The 23,002-nt window shown below is 37.7% G+C and overlaps 1 protein-coding gene and 1 long non-coding RNA gene across 3 annotated transcripts in view; one reads left to right on the forward strand and one right to left on the reverse strand.

Moving 5' to 3' along the window:
* Positions 1 to 21,609, reverse strand: part of LOC130851728 (uncharacterized) — a 32,553-nt gene extending 10,944 nt beyond the window's left edge. For both annotated transcript variants that reach the window (XR_009053260.1, XR_009053259.1), the window contains exons 1-5: positions 21,466 to 21,609; positions 15,619 to 15,689; positions 14,150 to 14,393; positions 13,901 to 14,043; positions 13,377 to 13,603 (exon numbers count right to left, since the gene is read on the reverse strand). This is a non-coding gene — a long non-coding RNA (uncharacterized LOC130851728). The remainder of the gene's footprint in view (positions 1 to 13,376; positions 13,604 to 13,900; positions 14,044 to 14,149; positions 14,394 to 15,618; positions 15,690 to 21,465) is intronic.
* Positions 20,839 to 23,002, forward strand: part of SCIN (scinderin) — a 67,690-nt gene continuing 65,526 nt past the window's right edge. Inside the window, exon 1 of the mRNA XM_057732413.1 lies at positions 20,839 to 21,220. Within this exon, the coding sequence (XP_057588396.1) occupies positions 21,022 to 21,220 (199 nt within the window). The 5' untranslated portion in view covers positions 20,839 to 21,021. The remainder of the gene's footprint in view (positions 21,221 to 23,002) is intronic.

Raw genomic sequence — 23,002 nt, forward strand, 5'->3', positions numbered from 1 at the left:
ACATTCTTAAACCAGACAGTAATAAAATGGTAAATTAGTAACCCAGGTTTTACAATTCATGTGAAACACTTCCTGGGTTAAAGATTTTTCTTTTTGTCACACAAATTAAAAGAACATATGGGAAAAGATGGAATTAGAACCACCATGTGCATCTTCAATAATTCTCTCTGTACTCTTCCTTAGGTCCCCAAATTTCTTTAAATCCCTACATAATTTTTATTATAATAGGTCTAAGTTTTATATATTGATATACCGATGTTTTAAAAAACTGTCACATAGATGGGTGAATGGATGGATGGATAGATAGGTAGATTTTGAAAATTTTATTGCTATTTTTAATTTTGTTTGCTTTGGGATTTTGGATCTCAGGTGCACAGAATTGAATTGATCATACCCCTTGGTTCTTGGCAATGTTTTACTGTCAACCAGTGCGCCTTCTCTCTTTTATGTTTTATTTCATGATTTTTCTCGTTCATTCCTGCATCATCAATCCCCTACCCACCCCCACCAGGCTCCCACTTGCATGCAGTTAATGTATGCTCTTCCAATCCACATTCCACAGGGTTCATGGTCATTTGCAATGTGTGCATTCAGGAAATTTATTTTTACTAATGTACACATGCTTTTAATGGCACAGACAGCATCACATTCTGTTCCTTACAATTCTATTCAACTTTATAGTTTTGAAATCTGCTTACACTGCTATCTTTTCCAAGCCGATCGTTGCCTTTGGCACTAGTATTCCTCTCAAGCATATTCATACACCACATGTTACTTATACCTAAAAAATATTTACCTATTTTTGAACTCCTAGGTTGCCTTCACCTTCTTTCTAGCACAGTATGCTTTGGTGGGCATCATTGTACATGCCTCCTTGTGCATCTGTGAAGAACATCACTGGAATACACATCCAAGAGTGGAAATTGGGGGCACAAAGTAAATGCCTACAATTTTCACTAAATGCTGCCAGATTGCTCTCGAGATGGCTACATCATGTTAGAGCTTCCCCTCTCAATATTATATGAGATTTCTTATTTCCCCACATCCTTGCCAGCCTTTGATGTTATCTTTCTAATTTTTAACAACATGATGGCTTTAAAATGGTGTAACAGAGCAGTAAAGTCATAGTGGTTGTAGAGGTTAGGTGTGTGGCCTCAAATTCTAGCTCTACCACTTAATACTTGTGTAACTTTCTGTTCCTGGTTTCCTAATTCGTAAAATTAGACAATAATGATGCCTAGTTCACAGTGTTGCTGTAAGGATCAGAACAAAACAGTTACACTTTAAAAGCACTTAGAATAATGGCTGACCTTTGTAAGCACTCAAATATAGGCTGTTTATGTAGTTCCTTCAATTAATAGTGAGGCCAAAATCAATGAGCACTCTTTGTATATTTAGTAGCCACATGACTCCATATCTTTACATTATTTTTGCATAAAGCTCCTTGACTTTATTCTTGCTGCATTCATTTTGTTTGTATATATTCTTTTTCTTTCTTTAAGTTTTAAAAAAAAATTTATTAATTTTTTGGCTACATTGAGTCTTTGTTGCACAGGCCTTCTCTAGTTGCAGTGAGCAGGGGCTACTCTTCCTCACAGTGTGTGGGCTTCTCATTGCAGTGGCTTCTTTTGTTGTGGAGCCTGGGCTCTAGATGCATGGGCTTCAGTAGTTGTGGTGCGCAGGCTTAGTAGTTGTGACGCGTGGGCTTTAGAGCGCAGGCTCAGTAGATGTGGCGCTCGGGCTTAGTTGCTGCGCAGTGTGTGGGATCTTCCCAGACCAGGGCTTGAACCTGTGTCGCCTGCATTGTCAGGTGGATTCTTAACCACTCTGCCACCAGGGAAGTCACTGTTTGTATATATTCTTGATAGCCTTAGTTATTTAGAGAAATTAAGAAGATTTTCACTCAGTTTACCCCATCATTTAATTTTGTCTTTGTTATCCTATTTTAAGGCCATATCTTTAGTTCCATGTAGTCAAAGCTATCAGTTTTTCCCTTTTATTTCATGCTATTTTAGGTATTACTTAAGAAATCTTTTTCTACTATGAAATCATAGACACATCCAATTTTATGTATTTTAATTCTTTTGAATTTGTATCTTATTTTATATCACATTATTCTAACCATTTGATAATCTTGTTGAAGTTTCTTGTTAGTTCTATCAGTTTGTCTGTAGGATTCTTAGACTTTTAATTTTCAGATTATAATCTGCAGTTAATGAGTTTTGTTTCTTTCCAGCAGTTCCTAATATCTTTTATTTCTTTTTCTTTTTTTTTTTTTTCTTTTTTTTTTTTTTTTTTTTTATTTTTTTTATTATTATTTTATTTTATTTTTTTTGGGGGGGTACATCAGGTTCAATCAACTGTTTTTATACACATATCCCCATATTCCCTCCCTTCCTTGACGCCTCCCCCTCGATTCCCCCCCACCCTCCCTGCCCCAGTCCTCTAAGGCATCTTCCATCCTCAAGTTGGACTCCCTTTGTTATACAACAACTTCCCACTGACTATTTTACAGTTGGTAGTATATATATGTCTGTACTACTCTCCTGCTTCTTCTCAGTTTCCCCTTCACCCCCCGCCCCCTCCCATACCTCGAGTTCTCCAGTCCATTCCCTGTATCTGCTTCCCTGTTCTTGTCACTGAGTTCATCAGTACCATTTTTAGATTCCGTATATGTGAGTTAGCATACAATATTTGTCCTTCTCTTTCTGACTTACTTCACTATGTATGACAGATTGTAGTTCTATCCACCTCATTACATATAGCTCCATCTCATCCCTTTTTATAGCTGAGTAATATTCCATTGTATATATATGCCACATCTTCTGTATCCATTCATTTGTTGATGGGCATTTAGGTTGCTTCCATGTCCTGGCTATTGTAAAGAGTGCTGCAATAAACATTATGGTACAAGTTTCTTTTGGGATTATGGTTTTCTTTGGGTATATGCCCAGGAGTGGGATTACTGGGTCATATGGTAGTTCTATTTGTAGTTTTTTAAGGAACCTCCAAATTGTTTTCCATAGTGGCTGTACCAACTTACAGTCCCACCAACAGTGCAGGAGAGTTCCCTTTTCTCCGCACCCTCTCCAACATTTGTTGTTTCCAGACTTTGTGATGATGGCCATTCTGATTGGTGTGAGGTGATACCTCATTGTGGCTTTGACTTGCATTTCTCTGATGATGAGTGATGTTGAGCATCTTTTCATGTGTTTGTTGGCCATCTGTATGTCTTCTTTGGAGAAATGTCTATTTAGGTCTTCTGCCCATTTGTGGATTGGGTTATTTGCTTTTTTGGTATGAAGCTGCATGAGCTGCTTGTATATTTTGGAGGTTAATCCTTTGTCCGTTGTTTCATAGGCAATTATTTTTTCCCATTCTGAGGGTTGCCTTTTAGTCTTGTTTATGGTTTCTTTTGCTGTGCAAAAGCTTTTAAGTTTCATGAGGTCCCATTCGTTTATTCTTGATTTTATTTCCATGATTCTAGGAGGTGGGTCAAAAAGGATGTTGCTTTGATGGATGTCAAAGAGTGTTCTGCCTATGTTTTCCTCTAGGAGTTTGATAGTGTCTGGCCTTATATGTAGGTCTTTAATCCATTTGGAGTTTATTTTTGTGTATGGTGTTAGGAAGTGTTCTAATTTCATTCTTTTACATGTTGCTGTCCAATTTTCCCAGCACCACTTATTGAAGAGGCTGTCTTTTTTCCATTGTATACTCGTGCCTCCTTTGTCAAAGATAAGGTGCCCACATGTGTTTGGGCTTACTTCTGAGTTCTCTATTCTGTTCCATTGATCTTCCTTTCTATTTTTGTGCCAGTACCATACTGTCTTGATCACTATGGCCTTGTAGTATAGTTTGAAGTCAGGAAGCCTGATTCCACCAACTCCATTTTTCCTTCTCAAGATTGCTTTGGCTATTCGGGGTCTTTTGCGTTTCCATACAAATCGTAAGATTTCTTGCTCTAGTTCTGTGAAAAATGCCATTGGTAATCTGATCGGGATTGCATTAAATCTGTAAATTGCTTTGGGTAGTACAGTCATTTTCACGATGTTGATTCTTCCAATCCAGGAACATGGTATATCCCTCCATCTGTTTATGTCATCTTTGATTTCTTTGATCAATGTCTTAAAGTTTTCTGCATACAGATCTTTTGCCTCCTTAGGCAGGTTTATTCCTAGGTATTTTATTCTTTTGGTTGCAATGGTGAATGGGAGAGTTTCCTTAATTTCTCTTTCTGCTCTTCCGTTGTTAGTGTATAGGAATGCAAGAGATTTCTGTGCATTAATTTTGTATCCTGCTACTTTACTAAACTCATCAATGAGTGCTAGCAGTTTTCTGGTAGAGTCTTTAGGGTTTTCTATGTATAGTATCATGTCATCTGCAAAGAGTGATAATTTTACTTCTTCTTTTCCAATTTGGATTCCTTTAATTTCTTTTTCTTCTCTGATTGCTGTGGCTAACACTTCCAAAACTATGTTGAATAACAGTGGTGAGAGTGGACACCCTTGTCTTGTTCCTGTTCTTAGAGGGAATTCTTCCAGTTTTTCTCCATTGAGAACAATGTTGGCTTTTGGTTTGTCATAAATGGCTTTTATGATGTTGAGGTAATTTCCTTCTATGCCCATTTTCTGGAGAGCTTTTATCATAAATGGATGTTGAACTTTGTCAAAAGCTTTTTCTGCATCTATTGAAATGATCATATGGTTTTTATCCTTCAATTTGTTGATATGATGTATCACGTTGATTGATTTGCGTATATTGAAGAATCCTTGCATCCCAGGGATAAACCCCACTTGATCGTGGTGTATGATTTTTTTAATGTGCTGTTGCAGTCTGTTAGCTAGTATTTTGTTGAGGATTTTTGCATCTATATTCATCAGTGATATTGGTCTGTAGTTTTCTTTTTTTGTGACATCTTTGCCTGGTTTTGGTATCAGGGTGATGGTAGCCTCATAGAATGAGTTTGGGAGTGCTCCGCCTTCTGCAATATTTTGGAAGAGTTTGAGAAGGATAGGTGTTAACTCTTCTCGAAATGTTTGATAGAATTCGCCTGTGAATCCATCTGGTCCTGGGCTTTTGTGTGTTGGGAGATTTTTAATCACTGCCTCAATTTCTGTACTTGTGATTGGTCTGTTCATGGTTTCTATTTCTTCCTGGTTCAGTCTTGGAAGATTGTATTTTTCTAAGAATGTATCCATTTCTTCCAGGTTATCCAATTGATTGGCATATAGTTGCTTGTAGTAGTCTCTCATGATGTTTTGTATTTCTGAGGTGTCCGTTGTGACTTCTCCTTTTTCATTTCTAATTCTGTTGATTTGCATCTTCTCCCTTTTTTTCTTGATGAGTCTGGCTAATGGTTTATCAATTTTGTTAATCTTCTCAAAGAACCAGCTTTTAGTTTTATTTATTTTTCTTATGGCTTCTTTCCTTTCTTTTTCATTTATTTCTGCTCTGATCTTTACGATTTCTTTCCTTCTGCTCACTTTGGGGTTTCTTTGTTCTTCTTTCTCTAGTTGTTTGAGGTGTAAGGTTAGGTTGTTTATTCGATCATTTTCTTGTTTCTTAAGGTAGGACTGTATTGCTATAAACTTCCCTCTTAGAACTGCTTTTGCTGCGTCCCATAGGTTTTGGGTTGTTGTGTTTTCGTTGTCATTTGTTTCTAGATACTTTTTGATTTCCTCTTTGATTTCTGTAGTGATTCCTTGGTTGTTTAATAGTGAATTGTTTAGCCTCCATGTGTTTGTATTTTTTGCAGTTTTTTTCCTGTAATTGATATCTAGTCTCATGGCGTTGTGGTCTGAGAAGATGCTTGATATGATTTCAATTTTCTTGAATTTGCTGAGGTTTGATTTGTGACCCAAGATGTGATCTATCCTGGAAAATGTTCCGTGTGCACTTGAGAAGAAAGTGTAGTCTGTCGTTTTTGGATGGAATGTCCTATAAATATCAATTAAGTCGAGATGGTCTAATGTGTCATTTAAAGCTTGTGTGTCTTTATTTATTTTCTGTTTGGATGATCTGTCCATTGATGTAAGTGGGGTGTTCAAGTCTCCCACTATAATTGTGTTACTGTCGATGTCCCCTTTTATAGCTGTTAGCATTTGCCTTATGTATTGAGGTGCTCCTATATTGGGGGCATAGATATTTACCATTGTGATATGTTCTTCTTGGATGGACCCCTTGATCATTATGTAGTGCCCTTCCTTGTCTCTTTTAATAGTCTTTACTTTCAAGTCTAATTTGTCTGATATGAGTATTGCTACTCCAGCTTTCTTTTGACTTCCATTTGCATGGAATATCTTTTTCCATCCCTTCACTTTCAGTCTATATGTATCCCTTGGTCTGAAGTGGGTTTCTTGTAGGCAGCATATAGAAGGGTCTTGTTTTTGTATCCATTCAGCCAGTCTGTGTCTTTTGGTTGGAGCATTTAATCCATTTACATTTAAAGTGATTATTGACATGTGTGTTCCAATTACCATTTTCTTAATTGTTTTGGGTTTGTATTTGTAGGTGTTTTCCTTTTCTTGTGTTTCCTACTTAGAGAAGTTCCTTTAGCACTTGTTGTAAGGCTGGTTTGGTGGTGCTGAATTCTCTTAACTTTTGCTTGTCTGGAAAGCTTTTGATTTCTCCCTCAAATCTGAATGAGATTCTTGCTGGGTAAAGTATTCTTGGCTGTAGGTTTCTCTCTTTCAGGACTTTCAGTATATCCTGCCATTCCCTTCTGGCCTGCAGAGTTTCTGTAGAAAGGTCAGCTGTTATCCTGATGGGTTTTCCCTTATATGTTGTTTGTTGCTTTTCTCTTGCTGCTTTTAATATTTTTTCTTTGTGTTGAATTGTCGTTAGTTTGATTAATATGTGTCTTGGTGTATTTCTCCTTGGGTTTATTCTGTATGGGACTCTCTGTGCTTCTTGGACTTGGTGAATTATTTCCTTTCCCATGTTGGGGAAGTTTTCCACTAGAACCTCTTCAAATATTTTCACAGACCCTTTCTTGTTTTCTTCTTCTTCTGGGATGCCTATAATTCGAATGTTGGTACGTTTAAGGTTATCACTGAGGTCTCTGAGGCTGTCTTCTAGTCTTTTTATTTTTTTATCTTTTTCCTGCTCTGTGGCGTTTATTTCTTCCATTCTATCTTCCAACTCACTTATTCGTTCTTCTGCCTCAGTCATTCTGCTGGTTAGAGCATCTAGAGTATTTTTAATTTCAGTTATTTTGTTATCCATTGCTGTTTGTTTTTCTGAGTTCTTATGAACTGTTTCTTGTACTTTCTCTAATTTGTTATCGAGATTTTGTATCATTTTTACTATCATTACTCTAAATTCTTTTTCAGGCATTTTTCCTATTTCCTCCTCATTTATTTGGTCTTGTGGGTTTTTTTCCTGCTCCTTTGCCTGCATGGTGTTTCTTTGTTTCCTCATGGTTGTCCAAGCTTTTGGGGTTGCTTGTCCTGGTGATAGAGGTGTTTATAGAAGACTGTCCAAGCCTCAGACTAATGTCCAAGTATTGGATTAGACGAATATTCAGTCTAGGAAACACATACATGTATAAGACACACAATTATTGAATCCGTTAGGACATAAGGCTCTAGAAAGACCTGACAGAACCCCAGTGTGCTATCAGATATTCAGAGAGAAACCCAGCAGAAATTGACAACTGAAACAGAACAAATCAGAGACAAAAGCAAAAGCAAACAAACAACAAATAACACCCTACACATACAAACATCAATCCAGGGAGATTTTGTAAGCTAGGATCAAATATAGAAATGAGCTGGAGTACGACCAGAGAGAATGGAGATTCTCAGAATGTAATTAGACAACTGTACTAAGAACTAAGATAAAGACAAAAGCCTAATATTAATATCAAGGCAGTGCATCATCTGGAGAATAGAGCAAGGAGTCTGAGCAGACCGATAGTGTTGCTTATAAGTATGTTAAGATAAAATACACTTAAAATGGCTGGAAGAAAGGGGAACAGAAGAGCGTAATGTGGTTGGAAATATGCAAAGAAAAAGAAAGGAATAGAAGTGTATAAAAGAAAGGGATGAAAGGAAAGTATGAAAGATATTTTGTCCGTACTACCAAAAACTTAGCTAGATATAGAAGTATTTTAAAAGGCAAAAAAAAAAAAAAAAAAGAGTAAAAAATATCCTTATAAAATTATGTTGTAAAACTTGTAAATCCCTTAGGGCTAAGATCGTATTTAATAAATCAAAAAAAAAAAAAAAAAAAAAAAAAGAGAGAAAGGAAAAAAAAAAAAAAAAAATCCAGAACTGATCCCCGAATGGACCAGTTCAATAGGTATTGATACTACTATTTCTGTTTCCTTAGCGTCTCAGCTGTAAGTGTCCTTTTCCTTGCCTTGGGTTTTTTTTTTTTTGCGTTATTCTGTGACCAGCAGAGGTTCCTTTATTGTTCGTCTGTAAGCCCCGGTGTGTGGGGAGGGAGAGGGTGCAATAGTGGCTCCTTCTCCTGGGAGGGAGTGAGCAGTGGCGCACTGTTGCTTCAGTCAGGCTTGGAGGTGTCTGTTGCAGAGGGCGCTGGTGGCTCAGGCGTACACAGAAAGTCTTAGAGTTGGGCCTCTCTCGGGGTTTTTTCTTTTTGATGCTGGTTTTTTTTTTTTTTTTTTTTCTCTCGGCAGCCTCCCTGCTGCTGGCGTTGCAAGGAGTTTTAATCTAGCCCCGCCCGAGTGCCTGAGGGTGCTTGTTATCCCTGAGCGCCTTATGTGGCCCCGCAGGGCGTCTCTCCGCTGCCTGTTGCAGAGGCGCAGAAAGAGAGAGAGAGGCTATGCGCGCGGCTCCTCCCCCCCGCCCGGGAGCCTGCAGCCTCCAGCCGCCATCATGGCCGGGCAGCTCTCAGGGATCGGCACTCCTCTCCGCGGACCTCCTCCCTCCTGTCCTCTCGGTCCGTCACCCTACTGGCAACAATGTTTCTCCCCCTGAACCAGCTCTCCGGTTCCCACGCTCCCGCTCCTGGACCCTCCGTTCAGCCGCGGATCGATGTCTCGGTCCGGGAACGCTGAGCTGCGCTGCGGACCCTCCGTATGTTTCTCACTCCCTCCCGTCTGCCACAGCTCCGCCGCTTCACCCTCTTTGAGCCCTCGTAGATGCCTCCCTACCGGCTATGTCAGGTTCTCCGCAGCCCTTTCCGGTGTCCGAGGCCGTCTGCTGGTGTTCAGCTGATTCTCTGTGGGAATGACTGTGTCCTTCCGTGCATTCCCAATGCATCTGTGGAGAGGGATGCACTCCACGTCTCTCTACTTCGCCGCCATCTTTTACGACCTATTTCTTTTTCTGGTCTTGTATTCTCCATGACTTCCTGTACCCTCTTGAACATTACTGAGCTACTGGGGTTCCTATTGTCTTTTCGTATTATTTTTTTTCCAATCTTAAATGAAATTCTTCTAAAATGTTCCCATTTAATATGTTATTGCTCTAATTTATTATATCATTAGGTTAAGAAATTTCCCTTCTTCCTAGCTACCCAGTTTTCTAAAAATGTTGATATAAAGGGATTTTATTTTTAATATATTGAGATTATCTTATTTTTTTCCTTCAAACAAACTCATTTTTTACTTGGTTGGGTAAATTTTAGATCTGATATTGGCGTTAATGGTCATAAATGAAACTAAACTGTCATTTTATTTTCTTGAACTTCCGTTGTTGGGATTTATATGCTGTAATTGCTTCATGAAAATAATTTTAGCAGCTTTTCTTTTTTCCTGTTTTCCAGATACATTAGTATACAATAGAGGATATACATGGTAAAACTCACATATAAAACTTCTTGGACCTCGTACTTTAAAGAAGAAAAGTTTTTGCTTTTTAAGCAGCATTGTGTATTTAGCATATATCAGTCAATTAAGATTTTCTATTTCTTATTTTGCTAATTTTGGCATTTTACATTTTCTAGAAATGTACCCATTTTACTTTGAATTTCAAATTTCCTGACATTTGTTTAGAATATTTTTTGATTTTTAAAATATTTATGTTATTTTGTACTTAGATTACTTTTACAAATTTTGTCATTTCCTGGAACCAAGAACTATATACTCCCCAAGGTCCTATCAATTCTCAACCTCTATCTTTGATTCTAAGATTTAAAAAACCGTAGTCTTACTGAGGTAAATCTAAATACATGTCGAATCAATTTGCTATTCTTCATGAATTAGGCTGTCTCACCTGGTTAGGGCCTAGATATGTTAGTTCTGACGCTTGTAGATGTTAAAGATGATCCCTGTGGTTTAGATGGTGAGTTTAACACTCTTATTGCCTGAGTTAAGGTGCCAGCTCAGCACTGAGTACAAATGTGACTTTGGACAAATTTCTTATCCCATCTCTATCTCAGTTTTTCCTTTATGAAAAGGGAGATGATAATAGTAGCACCCACCTGATGTGACTGATGTATGATTAAGTTGGCAGTGCTCGTGAAAACACTTAAACAGTACATGGCACACACAAACTACTCAAAGTCACATATGTTTATTTACAATTTAAAGCCAAATCTGAACATACCAATTTGTATATTGTTTTACTTTTATTCACTTCTTATGAAAAACTTTCCAGTTACTCTATATTATTCTAACTATAACTTCTAGTAAATTTTAAGCATTAATAAATCCTTTCATATCATCTATTGATGTAATTGTATAGTTTTTACTCATTTAATTTTGAAGATGAGCCTATTATGGGAATAGCAACAAACACAAATAAAAACTAAATATATGTATTTAGTTTTATATGTATATATGTATATATATATATAAAATGATACAAATGTATCATATATTCAATTATTAAAAAATCTAGGAATAAGAATTTTAAAAAATTCTGAAATAATGTTGATTTTTGTAAACCAAGATATGGCCAAATGCCAAGATTATACTGTGTTCCCAAAATAGTAGATTAAATTAATGTTAAAATTAATAGACATGTTGTCAAAGAAGACACAGAGATGGCCAACAGACACATGAAAATATGGCCAACATCACTAATCATAAAGAAAATGCAAATCCAAACAACAAGATATCATTTCATACTTGTCAGAATGGATATTATCAGGAAGACAACAGATAAGAAGCATTGGTAAGGAGGTGGAGAAAAGGGACCCTCATCTACTGTTCGTGGAAATGTAAATCGGTACAACCCCTGTGGAAAACAGCATGGAGCGTCCTCAAAAAATTAAGAAATAAAACTACCATAAAATACAACAATCCCCCACTTCTGGGTATTTTTCTAAAGAAAAGAAAAAATACTAATTCAAAAAGACATATGCATGCTATGTTCATTGCAGCATTATTTATCATACCAAGCTATGGAAGCAATCCAAGTGTCTGTCGATAGATGAATGGATAAAGATGTGGTATATATATATATATATATATATATATATACACAATGGAATATTGCTCAGCCATAAAAAAGAATGACGTCGTGAAACATGTATGGACAAAGAGGGTATTATGTTAGTGAAATAAGTCAAACAGAGAAAGACAAATACTGTATGATTTCACTTATATGTATAATCTTAAAAAAAAAAAAAGAACACAACAACATAAATATGGAGAATGAACAGGGGGTTTCCAGAGGGGATAGGGTTTGGGGAGATGAATGAAATTTGGTGAGGGAGATTAAGAGTTACAAAAAAATGAGTCATGGGGATGAAATGTACAGCATGAGGAACAGAGTCAATTCTGTTGTAATATCTTTGTATGGTAACAGATGGTAACTAGATACATCATGGTGGTCATTTGTAGAAATATTGAATCACTATGTTGTACTAACATAATGGAACTAACATAATGATGTAGATCAATTATAGTTCAATTAAAAAATATGTAGATACTGGGAGGAAATGCATCCAAATGCTAATGGTTATCTCTATAGGGTGGGGATTATGGGTGCTTGTTAATCTTTATGCATTTATGTACTTCTTGTAGCATTAGAAAGAAAACAATAGATGTCATTTAAAAAGTTTAATGTTCAAGTGATTCTTAATTTTACATGGAAAAGATGTAAGAATTGCTAAGAAAGTTTTGAAGAAAATAGCGAGGACCTGCCACAGCAGAAATTAAAGGAAAATACAATTATTGTGATAAAAAAAGCATGCCACAGATAAATGAATACGTAAATCAGTAGACTGAGTAGAAAGCTAAGAAATAAGAATTTTATGTATGATAAATATGATATTTTAAATCAATACATAGACGTGGGTAGATGTCATTTGACCCAGAAATTCCACTTTTAGAATCTATTCTACAGAAATAGTGACATGTATATGTAAAGAATAATATGTATATAAGGTTGTTTGTTGCATATTATTTGAATTGGTGCTTTTGGAAGTAGCTAAAAGTATACAATAGGAAAATGGTATATTAATACAATGGAATTCAAAGTTGTTACTATTTTTAATGAGGTTCTATATATCCTTACCTGAAAGGGTGTTCATAATCTATTAATAATTTTTTAAAGCAAGCTACATATGAATATGCACTCCATTTTTGTTGAAATATGTGATTATATGTGTTTGTGTGTGAAAAATAGTATGCATTTATTGAGAGTTTACTATCTGCCATGAATTTTTTCCAGTTTATATTAATTCATTTAATCCACACAACAATCCTAACATGTGGCACCCCTTTTTAGAGATGAGAAAACTATGGTGCAGAGTACCTGCCATAGGTTGCAAAGCTAGAATTGGTAGAGCAGGGCTTTGGTAGATGGCTCCAAAGCCTGTGCTTTTAACCACTAACATGGATAGATATGGATGGATGGATGGATGAGCAGAGATGGGCAGATAGAGTGTCAGAAAGATGACGCATGGATATATCTGTAACAAGAAAAACCTTGAAAAGAATATGCATCGGATTGTTAAAATGTGTCCTCTGAAAGGTGATCTTCAGTGGGCCAAAGATGGGCATTCACTTCTTAAATAATATAATGTCTGTCAAAATAGAGAGGGTAAGAATGACTTGATTATGGGTGAGTGTAATTCCTTTATAATTTTTTAAATAAAAATAAAAGTTAAAATTATTCTTCCAAAGATTCTAAAATGACACAGGATTTGTTCATGCCCAGCAAATCAGGCTTTCTCAAAGGTGAGGATGGGACTTTTGAAAATTCTACGTTGTTTTCAGCTTCAACCACCTAGTGAAAAGATCTAGATGTGTCATAGATGATAAAACAAACTATATATCAAAATGTAGAGTTTCATATCATGACCTTGATTTTGTTTAAAATGTTATCAGAACTTATCTGTAGGTTGTGTGATTAGGGATAATTTTAATCTCATTCGTAATTGGTACTTTCAAAATTGTCTTCAGTAAAAGCACAATAAATATTCAAATAAAAATTGTAGAAAAATAAAAGAACTCTCACCCATCTTTTTAAAGGCCTTCCAAGTATCCCAGTGCCCCCACGATTTCTTTGGTGAGGCAAAATGCCTTCTATTTTTCCTCTGTGGGCCTTGACTGGAAGCATGAGTACCAAGTATCCAGGAATAGTTATTGAATGACTTATTTTTAATCTTGGTCATTTCAGGAGAGGGAATGGGTAGACATGGAGGAGGTGAGGCTCCCTTTCTCAGGTTCAGAATACAGTGTTCTCTGAAATATATAAAATAAAACATCTAACAAAAATTCTTCCAATCAATTTGAATAGTTCATAGAACCCTGTGATTTTAGGGAAGCCTCAAGTTACTGAGATAAGGGGAAAGCTAAGAGTATAAGAAATACCAGTCAGATTGCTTAATTTAAACTTAATTTAAATTTAAAGAGATACTGAGTCAAGAAGAGAATTAGCTAAAGGAAGTGATTTCTGGTCAGTGAGAAAGATATAGTCAAGCCTTAACACAAACTGCTATTTGGTTTAGATGTGTTAATTAACCTTATTTTTGTAAGTACCTGTACAAGAAAATGATGATCTGATCATGTCAGATTTCCATTATTCTCTATGATCACAGTTCTGACATTCAAATGTTCTAAGTAATTGCTGACATATTCCTTGAAAATCTGAGGTTATTTCTCACAAGATAGTAAAGTCAGGGCTACAAACAAGCAAAACTAAATAAAATGTTCATTGTGATTATTAGTAAATAGATACATTTAGAAAAACCAGGGGAAATTAGACTCAATTTTATTTCATTTATTTACTTATTGGGCTGCATTGGGTCTTCGTTACTGTGCACAGGCTTTCTCTAGTTGTGGCGAGCGGGGGCTTCTCTTCCATGCAGTGCACCGGCTTCTCATTGCAGTGGCTTCCCTTGTTGCAGAGCACAGGCTCTAGGTGCGTGGGCTTCAGTAGTTGCAACACATGGGCTCAGTAGTTGTGGCTCACGGGGTTAGTTGCTCCACAGCATGTAGAATCTTCCTGGACTAGAGATCGAACCCATCTCCCCTGGATTGGCAGACAGATTCTTAACCACTGTGCCACCAGAGAAGTCCCAGTTTTAGCCTCAATTTTATCATAGTTTTAAAACCAGAATTATCCTCAGATCTCTATTTGCATCAATATAAGCTTAAAGCAAAAATCATCATTTTAGATCATAAATCTCTATGAGACCTTGGACCCTCAACCTTTCTTTTGGTCATGTGCATTCTCTAATATGTAAACTCCTAAAGTAATGATGATGTCCTCTTTCAATAATCTCGCAGGGGTTAGCTATTTTCTATATAATAATAATAATGTGATTTTATATATAATAAAAATATTTCAAAGAAAGTGCTAAATCAACCTGCTGTGGTAAATAGGTTTACAAGAAGTAAATTATTTATCACAACAGCAAACATTCAAGAACAGTAAACCCTCCACCATAGTACTGAGCCATGACCATGCCTTTATAGTTATAGTATTCCATGCAATTTTTAAACAAATTGGTGAAAGAGAAAGTCCTAGATCCTGGCCGATCTAAAAAAAAATTTGATGAATTTTTACAAAGTTCTGGTTTGTCCGATATGGACAGGAGGGATAGAAATACACTTCCTTAGAGTGCTCTTTCACTTTTAATAATCACCTACCTTTGATAAGTGCTGGGATTAAGGGTCCTTGCTGATTATTAACTGTGTTTATTGCTTGTGTTCAGAAGACTTTGACATACGTCACCTCTTTCAATCCTCACAACACTCAGGTCTTTTGACTCCAGGTTCCATGCTTAAACCCTCAAATCATTTGGTAAGTCAAACAAGCTAGTAAAGTTTAGCAGGATTACCAGTAAAAGAAATGTATTTTTAATTACATTCTTTCATTATTTATAATCAAAGACAAAAAGGTGTACTTCCTATCTTTCATATATGTTTAATTTCAGCAATTCTGTTGTCATGATGCAGTAATGGAAATAAAATTAGATGCCTCTCAACTCTAAGATTTTATGCTTTGGAGCAGGAAGCCAACGAGAAGCCAACTTTTTGCTTTGTGTTTTACTAACTTATTCCAATAAATTGCACAATCTATTAATTATATTATTAACACTTATTTATTTCAAGGATTAAACTATGTAACATTTACCCTTGGGCATTAACATTCTAGAAGAACACAGACCTTGAATTCAACCATGAGGCCCTATACCCCAAACCTCCAGACTCTTGGTAAAAAACAAAACAAACAAACAAAAAAACGTACTCACTGAGATAGCTTCCTCCACAAGAGGGCAGACAGCAGTATCAAGCAGTTTCAGCAGTATTTCATCTTGTGGAACTGAAAACCACAGCCACAGAAAGATAGAGAAAATGAAAAAGCAGAGGACTTTGTACCAGACGAAGGGACAGGATAAAACCCCAGAAAAACAATTAAATGAAGAGGAGATAGTCACCCTTCCATAAAAAGAATTCAGAATAATGATACTGAAGATGATCCAGGACTTTGAAAAAAGACTGGATGCAAAGATCGAAAAGTTTACCAAAGACCTACAAGAATTAAAGAGCAAACAAACAGAGATATGCAACACAATAACGGAAATGAAAAATGCACTAGAAGGAACCAATAGCAGATTAACTGAGGCAGAAGGGCGAATAAGTGACCTGGAAGATAGAATGGTGATAATCACTGATGTGGAAAAGAATAAAGAGAAAAGAATGAAAAGAACTGAAGACAGCCTAAGAGACCTCTGGGACAATGTTAAACACACCAACATTCGCATTATAGGGGTCCCAAAAGGAGAAGAGAGAGAGACAGGACCGGAGAAAATATTGGCAGAGATTATAGTTGAAAACTTCCCTAACATGGGGAAGGAAATAGCTACCCAAGTGCAGGAAGCGCAGAGAGTCCCAGGCAGGATAAACCCAAGGAGAAACACGCCAAGACATATAGTAGTCAAACTGACAGAAATTAAAGACAGAAAAATGTTATTAAAAGCAACAAGGGAAAAATGACAACATACAAAGGAACTCCCATAAGGTTAACAGCTGATTTCTCAGCAGAAACTCTGCAAGCCAGAAGGGAGTGGCACGATATATTTCAAGTGATGAAAGGGAAGAACCTACAACCAAGAATACTTGACCCAGCAAGGATCTCATTCAGATTCGACAGAGAAATCAAAAGCTTTACAGACAAGCAACAGCTAAGAGAATTCAGCACCACCAAACCAGCCCTACAACAAATGCTAAAGGAACTTCTCTAAGCGGGAAACATAAGAGAAGAAAAGGACCTACAAAAACAAAAACAAAACAATTAAGAAAATTGTAATAGGAACATACATATTGATGATTACCTTGAATGTGAATGGACTAAATGCATCAACCAAAAGACAAAGACTGGCTGAATGGATACAAAAACAAGACCCATATATATGCTGTCTACAAGAGACTCACTTCAGATGTAGGGACACATACAGACTGAAAGTGAGGGGATGGAAAAAGATATTCCATACAAATGGAAATCAAAAGAAAGCTGGAGTAGCGATACCCATATCAGATAAAATAGACTTTAAAATAAAAAATGTTACAAGAGACAAGAAAGGACACTACATCAAGATCAAGGGATCCATCCAAGAAGAGGAGATAACAATTATAAATATATATGCACCCAATGTAGGAGCACCTCAATACATAAGGCAAATGCTAACAACTATGAAAGAGGAAATGCAAGGCAGAAATAGAGACACAGAGGTAGAAAACAAACATATGGACACCAAGTGGGGAAAGCAGGGAGGGTAGGGAGGGAATGAATTGGGAGATTGGGATACCAAATTGTACACTCTAAATATATGCTGTTTATTGTCTGTTAACTGTATCTCAATAAAAGTTCTAAAATAAAATAAAATAAAATGAAAATGTACTCACTTTGGCTGTTTCTACCTGGACTGAGAGAGGATTGGTAAACTGACCAAAAAAAAAAAAAAAGTAATTTAATCCAAAATCAACTATTCAGCCACACCTTTATAGCATGTGTTATCATAAGATCAGAGAATAAGATAAAGAGATATAAGTCTCTGAGTGAACCTACAGTCTTGTGAGAGAAAACATGCTTTAGAGTGTGGTAACTGCTATACTATAAGAGCATATCAAGAGCACTGGGAGCAGAGAGGATGCTGAAATTTAATGGAGCCAAGGAGATAGTGATGATGAAGATGTGTATCTTTAGTTAAACCTTAAACAAAACTTCAATAGACAGATAATGGAAGAAGGGCAATAACATGAAAAGGATAAAATAATCTATTCTTAAGGACCTAGGTTATGAGAGAGAGAAAGAGAGAGAGAAAATAAAGGCATGGAAAAGAAATTGGCATCTGGTTTTAGAGATCTTTTTTGTATAGGAAATGGGCAGTCCTTATCTGAACTATACTTAGAAACATTATTCTTACAGGATTGGATTTGGAGAAGTGAATTAACCATTTGTCAGTCTCAGTTGAGTTTATGACAGGCACTATTCCAGTTTATATTTACTTATCTATTTAATAGTCATGACAGTTTTACAAGGATTTCTGTCAGTATTCCCATTTCACAGATAAGAAAAGTGAGACAGTGATGCAAAAAACAATAAACCAAAATATCAAAATTTTAAGTAAAGGAAGATCAGTATTTTTCCTTTGTCTCAGCATCCAATATAGCCCCATCTGGCACTGTTAACAATTCTGTTTTTATTTTAAACTCTGTTATTTTATCATGATTTTTTGCATTAATTTTGATTTTTAAAAATACTGCCTTAAAATAGTATTGGTCTTGTTTATGGAACTTTTTAGTGCCACTGTAAATTTTGCATCCTAGGCAGGTGCCTCACTTGCCTCACCCTAGTGATGGCCTAAGCAACAGGGAATTTCTTATCCATCAAAGTTCCTTTTTATTTCTTCAATAAAAAAAAGTTACAAGGAATTCCTTCACTAGAAGGAAAGGAATTATCATTAAAACTGAAATTGAATTTAAGTAATAACTCTGATTTTTAAAGTATCTTAAGTCCAGATTGCCAGTTTTCATATTTTTTCCCCTAAAGGAAGGAAGGGAACAAATGATTTTCACTTTACAGATAAGAAAACCAAGACATGTAACGGCTCAGTGACAAAGTTAAAGCTAAACTTCCTGGTGCTAAATGGGACACACTAGATCAGAAGCTTCTCTAGGGACAAGTTTAAAGAAAATGAAAATGTAAATTATATGAACAAATCTTGGGCAAACAGTTTGGACTGAAAGATATGCTTTTGAATTAGACACAGTGAGCTTGAAATGTCCTTTGGCCACTCACTAGCTGGGTGAGTTTTGACAAGTTCCAAAGCCTCAGTTTCCTCATTTATAAAATAAGCCTTCTCAAACCTACCTATCATTGTTTGTGTTAGAAAGAAAAATAAGAGAATATAGCTAATAGTATTTATCAGTTAGGATCTCAACCTATAGCAGATGGCACATACAAAACAGAAAAATTCAGGAGAATTTTTTTTTTTAGACGTTATATATAGAAGCAGAAGGACAGAGAAACCAAAGGGATAGTGCATCTGAGGGGGCAGTTGCTTGAATCCAAAGGAGAGAAAAAGTCAGATAGAATTATCTGTCTTCAAAAGTACAGTGACTTTTGGTGGAGGGAGCCAAGGAAATAAATACTCAGACCTTATTCTCTCTCTCCCTCTGTTTTCCATCCAAACCCTAAGCTAGAGGGCATTGAAGCCCAGTTGCTTTAGCCCATGCAAGCTGGTCTTAAGGGAAGACTGCGGGTGCAGAAGGATGGAGAAGAGGTTTAGAGGAGCAAAAGGAAGCTCACACTGCATAATAATGGCTCATAATTACTGAGCATTTTCTATGTAACAGACACAAATACTTTTGCATTTAATCCAAATAACCATCTTTTTAGGTGAAAACTGTTATTTTCCCATTTTATAGATGAGGAGCCTGAGGCTTGCTGTAGTTAGGTGATTTGCCAAAAGCCTCAGAACCAAGAATGAACAGAGGAATTGAATGAAAGCTGTCTGCGCCAAATCTCATCATTGCAGAAGAGCATTAAATGGTAGTGACCTGTTTCATAATATGACACTATCCATAATTCATAATGGACAGTGATGACTGTCATCACGTCCATTGAATTCCAACCCCGCTAGCAATTCTATTTCCAAGAATTCATCTCATAGTTATCATGCATGAGTATAATAAAGTGTGTGCAGAAATGTTGTTTGCAACATTGTGTTAGCAAAAGATAGATTTTAAATGCTTATGAACTTGAACAAATTAAATAAGTTATAGTATATTTATAAGATGGAATACCTTGTGGTCAGTAAAAAGCTTATGAGTACTGGTATTTTGATATATTGGTTCAGAACAGTGTGTATGTTACCATTTCTGTTAGAAAATAAAAACTATGTTATCTATATTCTTGTAGATGAAGGAATATCAAATACATCTGGAAAAATACATAAGAAACTGGTAACTCAGCTGCCTCTGGGGAAAGCAACTAGATGGCAGGTGAAATAGGGATACATTTTTATTGCACACCTGTAATTTTGAATTTTTTAGCATCATGTAATACCTACTTTAAAACATAAATTAATTAAGGACAAAATCAAATTGTATGTTATTAGTGACATTCCAGGGACTCCAGTAATTTGGAAAAGTGACAGAAAATGTACATGCATAAAAACCAGCTTTCTTACTCTACATCATGAACGATTTGCTTTCTCAACAACAATAAAATCCTTTGCCATATCAGCTTCAGTTAAATGAATGCAAAATAAGGGGTAAAATGCCACCTGTATTTTAACGTGCTTTGCCCATGCTGCAAAAGCAAAAATTGTAGGGAAAACAAGGAGAAAATTTGCACCTTGAAGCCAGGTAACTGGTAACTCACAAGGCAAACTAAGCATAATATCACAGTCACAAACAGCCCAGCCTGCGAACACCCCAGGAGGGCTGCTGTTGTTTTTTGTTCCAAAACAACCTTCTTGGCAAAAGGAGACAGATGGCAAAGAACCTAACCACACTTCCCTGAACCCCTGGGAACTTGCAGAGCTCTGTTCCCTGGGTAAGACCGCCATCCTTCCAGATTTTCATTCTTTCCAAGAAACCTGACTTGCGGTTTCTCATGACATTTTCAAATTGGGAAGATCAAGATAGAAAAACTTCGGCCATTGGCAATGGAGAGACTGGCTGATAAAATGATGGAGCTGATGATTAATTGTCCCCTGGATAGCCTTTTTTTTTTTTTTAAACGATGCGCTAACCAGAGTTTTAATTGTTGATCTCCTGCAACTGTTGCCTGGGAAAATATCCTTCCTTGGAGGAGGCATTTCAAGGAATTTCAGTAAGTTTCCTTAGGATCTCACGATTTCTGAGATTCCAGTTCCCCTCGCTCGGGCTGCGGGAAATCTCCCCTCGGGCACAGGAGGTTGGTACTAGGCGCTGAGCTTTGGATGGGAAGGGATCGCCTACTCCGAAGCAACTCCACCCTGGGCACTTAGCCCCTCCCGTTTGGGGGCCCCGCCCAACCCCCCCGGCGCAGAGCAAACCCTATAAAACGGCCGCGACGAGGGTCCTTCCTGCCGGTCTGGATTAAGTCCGACTCCAAGGTCAACGAGGTCCGCCGCCAACTCCCCGGAACATCGCGTCCCCGAGCCATGGCCCAGGGACTGTACCACGAGGAGTTCGCCCGGGCGGGCAAGCAGGCGGGGCTGCAGGTCTGGAGGATCGAGAAGCTGGAGCTGGTGCCGGTGCCCGAGAGCGCTTACGGCGACTTCTACGTCGGGGATGCGTACCTGGTGCTACACACGACCCAGGCCCACCGGGGCTTCACCTACCGCCTGCACTTCTGGCTCGGTAAGGGGCGGCGGGCGGCCGGGCCCGGGCGCGCCCAGGTCGGGGAGGGGCGCGGCCGCTGGGGGTTGAGGTTTGCGGACCACGGGGCAGGGCAGCGCTAGCCGGACCGGCCTGGCGACGCTTCTCGCCGGTTGCGCCCCCGGGGGCTCCCCCACTTTGGGGCTGGGCACCGTTTCCCCGACTGAGTCTGCTCTTGCAAACGCGGACGCGAACGCGGGGCGCAGCGAAGTCGGGAGCAGCCTTACCTCACTAGCTTTGACCTTTGTCGTGTCCGTCTCCCGGGCTTCGGCGCTGGTTCCTCTAGCTTCTCCCGCGCTCACCTTCCCGTCTGCAAACCCCGCTCTCGCCCGGGGCGGCTGCCCGCTGCACCCTGGCGCTGGCCGAGTCCGGCTCATCTTCCGACAAGTTCAGTCCTGGTTTGCCTGTCAGCGAGGAAATGAAGTCAAACAAGTTTGTGGGCATTCGCTGCAACCGGCGTAAAGTCCTTTAAAAACATTGTTTTTATTTTTTGCCCTTGGGCATCAGCTTCAAGTTCTCTATTAACTGAGGCGATTAATGTTCCGGGCCGCTTTAAATCAGGTTCCAGCCTGTACCGCGCTTCTCTCAGGTTTGGCTAACAGAAATTCGGATTGATTAGGATGCTGGCGGCCTTATCGATATAAGTAAATAGATTTATATGGCAGATTTTGTATTTAGATGAGTTGCTTTATAATAATGATGGTAATAATAATAATTATTATTATTTTTAAATTTATTATTTATGTATCTGAACAAGGACACAGTTTGGAACAAAACAGCTCCTTCATCAGTAGTAATTATTTTGGGCTTCACCCGCGCCAGGCTCTCAGGACACTGGGCCTTGTGTGTTCTGCTTTTTCCACCTTCTGCTTTTACTCGTAAACATCCTGAATGTCTAAGCTCTCCCTGTGAGATCCTGTGCCAGTGCGCGCACCCCGCCTAACAACACACCGATTATCTGAGCCTTGTTGCCTTCTTTTAAAATCAGCTTGCCTCCCCTGGACTGTGTTTACATTTGGTTTATTCATGAGCTTATGGGGAAAACACACAAAACCACACACACATACACATTTTTAAGTCCCTGAAAGTCTTTTTTTCCCCCAACACTTGAAGATTTTAAGAAACAAAATGGTAGAGAACATTAAGTGATGTTCTCAATATTAGCGAATACCTGGAGCAAGCACTCCAAATGAGAAATCCATAGAGGAAGACAGCACTGTTTCATTTTAGCATTTGATGTTAAAATTGTGTGCTTGCTTGAGGAGGCTGAGGCTGAGATCCAAACTCATTTTGGTTTCCTAATGTAATGTTACTATTCCTATTATCACAGACAGTGATCTGTTTATATCTTATACAAAAACAAACAAACAAAGCCAAAAAACAGAAACAAAACTCCCCACTGAAACCTTAATATACAACTTATGTTCATGAGTGAATGCTGACGCATAGAATAGTAATGTTCTTACCTTGGTCTTTCTGTTTAGAACGTGGGTCTGGAATGAGTAAAAGTATCTGAAATACCATATCTGTCATTTTGGTGAATTAAAATGTGAGAGAACTTCATATCCTGCCATAGATAGCAGTTAAGTTTGACTTTGACAGAGGATTTCAAGGGGGCTTTAAACACAATTGTTTTAATTCTGTAGGTTTTTCTTATCCAGGTAAATTCTTTAAGCACTGTGTTTCACAGGATTTACAAATTCGAATTAACTCTTATTCATTTAGTGCTCACCGGTTTCAAAAAATGTAATAGAAAATGGTTTG

This window comes from Hippopotamus amphibius, chromosome 4 (assembly GCF_030028045.1).
Source record: "Hippopotamus amphibius kiboko isolate mHipAmp2 chromosome 4, mHipAmp2.hap2, whole genome shotgun sequence".
Classification (NCBI taxonomy): Eukaryota; Metazoa; Chordata; class Mammalia; order Artiodactyla; family Hippopotamidae; genus Hippopotamus; species Hippopotamus amphibius.